At 42.6% G+C, this 8,270-nt stretch overlaps 1 protein-coding gene across 1 annotated transcript in view; it reads left to right on the top strand.

The window, feature by feature from the left end:
* The window catches only part of LOC147839852 (TFIIA-alpha and beta-like factor), a 6,652-nt gene extending 4,131 nt beyond the window's left edge, over nucleotides 1-2,521 (top strand). Inside the window, exons 5-7 of the mRNA XM_087291268.1 lie at nucleotides 599-766; nucleotides 1,596-1,685; nucleotides 2,039-2,521. Coding sequence (XP_087147394.1) covers nucleotides 599-766; nucleotides 1,596-1,685; nucleotides 2,039-2,146 — 366 coding nt within the window. The 3' untranslated portion in view covers nucleotides 2,147-2,521. The remainder of the gene's footprint in view (nucleotides 1-598; nucleotides 767-1,595; nucleotides 1,686-2,038) is intronic.
* Nucleotides 2,522-8,270: the final 5,749 nt, after the last annotated feature.

Below are 8,270 nucleotides of genomic sequence, written 5' to 3'. Positions count from 1 at the left end.
CGCTGTGTGTGTGTGTGTGTGTGCGCGTGCGTGCGTGCGTGCGTGTGTGCGTGCGTGTGTGCGGGCGTGTGTGCGTGTGTGCGTGTGTGCGTGTGCGTGTGCGTGTGTGTGTGTGTGTGTGTGTGTGTGTGTGGGTGGGTGATCCAGCATTCTGTACAGAGTTACCTGATGGGGAACAGGACATAAATGTGCCTCTGTGACTGTACCATTAGGTGGCGATCTCTTACTGACTGCAGAGTAGAGCTGTAGCGTTGGTGGATGCAGAGCGCTGTGTGTGTGTGTGTGTGTGTGTGTGTGTGTGTGTGTGTGTGTCTTTCTGCATTAAATGGACTTCACATTATTTGCTTGTCCTCAACATGCTGATCTGAGAAGTTGTCTGAAATATGACCTATTTCTCCGGCTACGGCCCAGTGAGGTGCAGATTGTCTCTGCTGGACTGAAGCGGTGATGTTCTCCCCCTGACCCATAAGCAGAGGCTCAGTATGAACTAAATCTCTGCTGGAAGCAAAATAAATGGAAACTGAAGGCAAATGAAAAATCACTGAAGCTTTCTTCTGTTCGCGACTCTGAAGCTCTTCTGACGGTGGTGTTTCCCCAGCTCAGCTTCAGTCCGCTGCTGGACATCCCTCAGCTGGACGGAGCGGCCGACAGCAGCGACTCTCTGGAGGAGGAAGATGAAGATGAGGAGGAGCTGGGGCTCGTGGGAGAGAAGGAGTTTCTGGGAATGATCAGTGCTAATGAGGAGGAGGAGCTGGAGGAGGAAGAGGTAACACACACACACACACACACACACACACACACACACACACACACACACACACACACACACTCCCCATATCATGCAAATAACAAACGATGAAATGAACAGAATCTGCTGAGCAAAGGGACAGATGTGTATACAGAAGAACAAAAATACAGGAGAGATGTGCCTCTGACTGAGCTCAACACGTGTGTGTGCGTGTGTGTGTGTGTGTGCGTGTGCGTGTGTGTGCGTGTGTGTGCGTGTGTGTGCGTGTGTGTGCGCGTGTGCGTGCGCGTGTGTGTGCGTGTGTGTGCGTGTGTGTGTGTGTGTGTGCGCGTGTGTGTGTGTGTGTCCTAAATCAGTGAATGTTGTCAATAACAGTAGATGATATTTGTCAGCTCAGCTAGTCTCTGTTTAGTGTAGCGTGTGCTTCTCTTCAGATGACTCAGGAGTCAACACTCAGCAGTTCAGGAGTCTGCTGCTTCAGGATTTACACTGATCCCCCTTTCCTCAGCGTCTCCGCCGGGGTCACGGTAAACACTGGAGTGGGGGAGTATAATGGGAGTAAACTGTGTTCTGACTGTGTGTGTGTGTGTGTGTGTGTGTGTGTGTGGTCGTGTGATCAGCAGATGCGGATCCTGCCGTCTCAGAGTTTCTGTCCATCTGGATGTAAACTCTGCAGGATGGAGTGTGTTTTCAGATTTACATTTACACACACTGACAGTGAGCTGAATGATGATGAAGTAACTCCACAGGCCGTGTCTGTGAAGCTGATGCTCTGCTTCATCAGCGGTCAACATCAGATGCTCTTTCTAAGAGAAGAGACCCGTACCTCTTTCCTCTGTGTTTTCAGGATCCGCTGAACTCTGGAGATGATGTGAGCGAACAGGACATCCCGGAGATCTTTGACACGGAGAACGTCATCGTCTGCCAATATGACAAGGTAAAGAAGCAGAACGGATCATCCTCTCAGTTTACAGCGATGATTATTGAGTCAGATGTAGTTGCACGGCAGATATAAGTTGAGTTATTTGGGTTTCCTGCCTGTGTTTGGGTCAGCAGAGCCTCTGTAGTGTTTAACAGTGATGTTATCACTGCACTGAGTGGACATTGAGCTGACCTGAACTGCTCCATCATGTGAGCGTTGTTATATTGGAGTTTGCCCGTTCGTCTCTGAGCTGCGTCGACTGACTGCTGTATAAAACACTGTAGGAATAAAGCTCACGTGACAAAAAGAGGAGAGATGAACCGTTTTAAATCTTTCTACATTTATTTTGTTGTTTCTGCATCTTACAGATTCACCGTAGTAAAAACCGCTGGAAGTTTTACCTGAAGGATGGCGTGATGTGTTACGGAGGGAAGGATTATGTGTTCTCCAAGGCTGTGGGTGAGGCCGAGTGGTGAAACGGCGAACCGATGCGCTCAGAGCTGAAACTGCTGTAGTTTTCCTTCACACAGATGCTGATTTACATTCGTCTAGGATTGTCTTTGTTTGTGATGTCATACTTATATTCTCTAATACAGCTGTAAATGGTAGTGCTTGATGAAAAATAGTGTTGAAGCAGTGTCTGTTTTTAGTTTTAGTTTGTTTTTCCCCTCGTCCTATGATAAATTCATCAGAAGTGGACCGAGTTCTTCAGTTCATGTGATTTCTTGTGTTTGGTTCATTTTGAAATTAGCGAACAATCATTCCAGTGCTGTATTGGAGCTCATCTGCTGCTTTGCTTTGACACATGAGTTTTGTGTTGTTCCTGCAGATTAAAATCAGGAAACCTGCAAGTTCACGTCTTTCACAGTGTCTTGTGTGTGTGTGTGTGTGTGTGTGTGTGTGTGTGTGTGTGCGCGTGTGCGTGTGCGTGTGTGTAATGCTAAAACGGCTGCATGGAAAGATCTAGTGTGCATTCTCTGGGAACATACTGTAAAATAGTGCAATGTTGACACAGACCCAACAGTAATGCAGTTGGTTTGGTCATTTAATTGTGTCTACTTGTTACTGCCGCTTATTAATGGATGAATTTGCTCTTCAGTGTTTGGGTTTCAGCACTGATCATTGACATTACACTGAACTTTACCTGTAATATTTGGACTGAAGCGGTCTCTGTTTACTAGACCTTCATCTGTGTTGAGCTGCTTTCACACAGTCCAGCACAACAGAAATAAAGATGAAGAACATAACGTAAAACAAAAGTACACATTAGTATCAGGGATGCTCAGTATGTGAGTGTAAAATCCATCAGTCCACCTGATGCAGAAAGAACAACACATCGCAGACAGACATCGCTCATGGTGCTGTGCGATCCGCTCCGCCAGGTCTCAGTCCCGGTGTTCATAAAGATCCTGAATTTCCTTCAGCAGCACAGCCGGTTACTCATCCTCTTTTCCACCAGGATTAAAGAAACCCCATACTGACGTTTAAATCCTGTACATTATTACACAATATCTCATATAGGTTTGACTGCAAACATCTGAATACCACAGCGGGAAGTGGCCGAATGTCTGAAGAGGCTGAATGTGTGACGAGGTCCTCTCACATCTGGACGGCTGTCAGCAACCAACACGAGGCCCACGACAGAAAGACGGTTTCCTTCATCTATCTGGGAGAAAACCATCCAGGAGGAGGCATCAGGCTGATGAGTGTCTCCAACCTGAACATTCGGCTCAGTGAACACTACGGTAAACTGTCAGACACTTGTCGATCAATCGAGATTTTTGCTGATAATTGTTTTGGTGACAGTAATAAATGAATTCACAATGTTTGACAATGTTCTAAACCCACAGGTCCCACCACTAACGAGAATCAGAGGATCAGGCATTTCAGAAGCGTTCCTGGCACATCTGCTGAATCAGTGTGCTGTGATGGAGACGGTGCACTGCTCACTGTGGACAGAGCGACCAGTTTCAATCCTTGCTTGTACAGAAAGCCAGAAATGATGGCATGATGTCTTTTATTACTGTTTATTTTGATGATCAACTCAACACAGTTATTCACAAACATGTCATCTTCCTGAAAGGCTGATGTTCAGATGTTACAACAAACAGAGCAAAAACACTTCACATAACTATAATGAAACACTCCCCTACATTACCAGAGCAATACCTGAGAATGACCACCAGGTGCCACTGTAGGGATCTACACGCGCATACTCTGACCCCTGACTATTAGTTGTTTTTAGTGTGGTCATGAATTAAACTAGTAAATTATTCAGTTTCTGTTGAGCTTTTTGTGGTACAAAGAGTTTACCGATTAGTAAACACACACACACACACACATTGTGTGTGTGTGTGTGTGTGTGTGTGTGTGTGTGTGTGTGTGTGTACGTGCAGTAGTCAGAAAGTCGATAAGATGACTCAACTTTATTTTGCCGTTTAGGGAAACAGCAATCTGGCATGGGTCTTGGGCTTTTCAAGGCGATTAAACAGGTAATTTAACAGTGGAAGATTAACATCTTCAACTCCCCTGCTCTGTCTAAATGTAAACTGCAAAGGATCAAATTTATCCTTTGAATACAATAAAATCTCACCTTTAATAATTCTCTCGAAACACTTCATAACTAATGAAGTAAGGGCAACAGGTCTAAAATAATTTAACTCCCGCAGAAACTTAGTTTTGGCTATAGAAACAGATTTCTTCCAGATTTCAGGAACTCTTTGCAACGCAAGAGACTGAAAAAATGCAATTAAATATTTCAGAAAGTTGTTCAGCACATGTATGTAGCACCCTACCACCAACATTATCTGGGCCCGGGCTTTTTTTAGTATTAATTCTCTGAAAGAGGTCTTTGACCCGAGTCTTACTAATGTTTACGGATTTACTACATGACAGATGTTGTTTTAAAAATGTCATTTTCTGACTTAAAATCACCCTCATCAAACCTTAAGTAAAATGTATTTATTTCCTCAGCAAACTCTCTCACAGAACTTAAACCATTTTAATTGGTTTCATTGCCTCCTCTATCTTCTTTACTCCCAGCCATTGTGTTCACACCTTGCCAGGCTGATCTTAAGTTTTTACTGCTGGACTGTCTTTGTATTTTTTCTTTCTCTATTTTTTTATGTACACTGTTTGTTCACTGTTGAATTATCCTAATCAAAGCACACAACTGAGATGTGTGTGTTATTAATATTATTGACATGACCATATCAACTCTATCATCTCCAATAAACTGCATAAATCAGTTTGCCTGAAAGGAGACATTAGCCTGTAAAAACAGATTGTGAATTACCACACTAAATCAGCTATACTCCTCATAAACGGTAACCTCACAAAAATATTTTTGATCAGTAATGCCAGTTTATTTGCTCAACACTTATTCTACACAACAAACTGACTAAAATGCAGAAAAAATTAAACCAAAACATTAAAAAACGGCCGAGATATAAAGGATTAAACCTGACCGAAAGCACACTCAGCTGAGGACACACAGGATTGGTCAAAAAACACGAATACTAATGAGTCATTTGCATATGGTCTATTCTCTAATAAAACACGATTTTAAAGGGCTTCATAAGCTTAAATATGATAATCAAAGTATGGAAAAACAACCTAGACATCAGATAATCAAATTCTGAATAAAAATATACAAACAAGAAGAAAGAAAAACACAAACAAACAAATGGTCATCACCATTGCCGAAATGCTGTGTCTCAACACCTAGTCAATGGACCAGGGTTGGTTGATCTTCAGGGTAATGCTCCCAACGGTTATCCCTGATAAGGATAATGTCTGCTTGGTTCTTGCATTGCCTTAGGGGAGATGTTTGGTAGAAGCATGATATATCTACAGAGATATATCCGCCAGACTGAACCTCGACCTGACCTCTTAAATTTTATAATTTCTCGTAATTAGTGAGAGGTCAGGAGTATCTCTCTGAATGCTTCTAGTCACATTCTGGCGAATTTTATTTTGGTCAAATTGGATTTAAGGACCTCCTTGGATGTTGACTAAGTATTCTGGAGCAAATCAGCAGGGAGTGAGGAGAAGGCAATGACCAGTTCATGGCCAATTTTTACTCCTGAATCTACCTGTTAGATTCAGCTGATTTGGGCAAGGGCTCTCCTGTTCCCTTGAGATATCTGGGGTCCTGGGGAGCCTGGTCTCTGGATTAGCCAGAGTAGGCCTCATAGAGAAACATCTTCAGACTCTTCTCGGGTGACCTGGGCAACCTTGCGGTGTTAACAAAAGGTCACTTGGGGGAGTGGTAAGTATTCAGCCCCCCTGGGTCCACTTGGACAGCACGCAGGGACGGTGGCCTTGGGTGAATGGCCTTAAATGAAGCCCAGTCTTCTACTGGTGATTAGCACCTCCACGCAACAGTACATTGTGCATCAACACCACCTACACCAGTCATTCAAGAACTTTTCAAAAAATCATCAATTCAAACATGAGATCTACTGAAGACTTGTAACCTCAGAATTTACTAGGATTAAGGTTAAGGAGTAAGATTAGTACTTCCATAAGGACACTTTAAAACACCAAATCTCAAATTATAATCCTACAACTTTTCAGAATGACCAGATTTTCCCTTTCTTTAAGATCCATTATTTCCATGGAAAGATTTAAAATATTTATTCTTCTATAACTTGTAACCCAGAACTTTTCAGAAAAACCCTACATGCCTTCTCCAGAACATCTGTAGTGTACATGGCTGGTTTAAAAGATCTTCCCTAACTCCTAGAACATCTAACTCCAGAACCTCTCAGTGAAAGTAACCACACTTCACTCTTTTACAATCTCAATTTCATGGGAATATTGGAACCTCTTCACCTATAAATATTTCAACTTTACTGGTTCCAGTTTCCTCTTCAAAAATCTCAAATTTAAATAAACATCTCGTATCAAGAATTCCTTTTGGTAGTGAGAATCCTTTCACAAACAAAAGTGCTCACTTTAAGGCTCTCACTTAAGCAATAAATCAGTTTGGTTCTATTGTGAATTTTTTTTTTTCTCTCCACATAGCGCGATTGTAGACATTAACAACTACACAATGGCAGAGACAGTACACCTATTTCCTAAATGTATTTGTCAGACAGTACTTGATGTCATTTGCAGTGTCTCATAAAGTTAACCCTTTGGGAGATATCTGATGACTGGTTAAAAATGTGTCCAGAACCTTAAAACTCAATATAGTTTGCGAGGCAGCTGCTTTGAGGTTTATTCATATTAAATCAGCTCTTAGGGCAGCTCAGTGCTCTGGGCATATGGCTTACCTTGGAAATCTCTCAACGACTTGTTCACTCATTTCATAAATTAATTCTTCCTTCTGTGGAATCTCCCTTATCTGCTTCAGTTTCTTGAACATTCATACAAACTTCTATCTACTATAACTGTACAGCCTAAGGATCTTTGCGGATGTGCATGCTTCATTTTCACATGAGAGCTTTAAATCAGGTCTGTTTTCAGAGATTAATTTCGTTGTTTAATTTTCACTGCTGAAAGTCCAAACAATGAAGAAAAAATCCATCCATGCTCAACTACACAAGCCCCAAACCAAGCAAGCCAGTTTACCAACCGACCAAAGTAAAGGTGAAGAATAACCTCAAACCAGGCTCAGTTGGGCATGACCATTTCTCCTCTGGCCAAACTTCCTGTACAGAGCTGCAGTCTAGGCACCGGAGGCTGGAGTATGGTGGACATCCATTGTGGAGAAGCTGCAGAAGGGAGAGGTCACTGGCTGGTGTACAGACTGACCCTTCAGGATCAATACATAGACTCGTGGGTCACTATAGGGTCTTAAAGGAATCAATCTCATGCTCTATAATACACCAGGAGCTCCCTCAAATACTGGGCAGCTAAGGCATTGAGGGCTTTGTAGTTAAACAATAACAATGTAAATTAAATATTTAATAGGCAGTCAATGCACTGATGAAAGAACTGGAGTACTGTGATTTCTTGGTTGTAGAAAGCACTCTAGCACCTGCATTTTGAACCAGCTGCAGTTTGTTAGTGAGGCCAGCAGGGCATCCGCCTAGTAACTCATTACAGTAGTCTAACAGAGGTCATGAAAGCATGAATAAGCTTTTCTGCATCAGTTATTGATGGCTTGTCAAAGTTTGACAACATTAATATGAAGAGAGTTTTACAGATGCTTAATCTGGCCATACACGGGTTGCTGTCAGAAATAGCCCCCAAATTACTGCCTGAAGATGAGGACTAGGTTAGGGCACACTTGTCAGCTCTACAAAGCTGACCAATCACAGCTTGCTCTATTCATTGACGTGTGCATCGTGTCTGACTGCCACAGCAAGGGCTATGTGACCATGCACAGGTTGTGCTGAAGCATACTTGTGTGCTTGATGCAGAAGTATAAATATGCCTTTAGGAGTGCTGTTTTTGTGCTATGAGATTCTCTACATCCAGATTAAAACTTTTCAGTAACTTTAGCTGCTTTTCCACTCATGCTGAATCCTTCTCTAAATGGAACTGCTCCATTTTGTACCAAACTGTGCCAGGCAGCACTAATACGATTTTATTTTCTACTCATGCTGGAACAGCTCTTTGAAACATCACACAACCCATCAGTAGTTGCCT

This window comes from Danio rerio, chromosome 17, assembly GCF_052040795.2.
Source record: "Danio rerio strain M-AB ecotype USA chromosome 17, GRCz13ab, whole genome shotgun sequence".
Taxonomy (NCBI): domain Eukaryota; kingdom Metazoa; phylum Chordata; class Actinopteri; order Cypriniformes; family Danionidae; genus Danio; species Danio rerio.
Note: the sequence above shows the minus strand (reverse complement) of the source record. Positions and strands in the feature narration are given on the sequence as shown.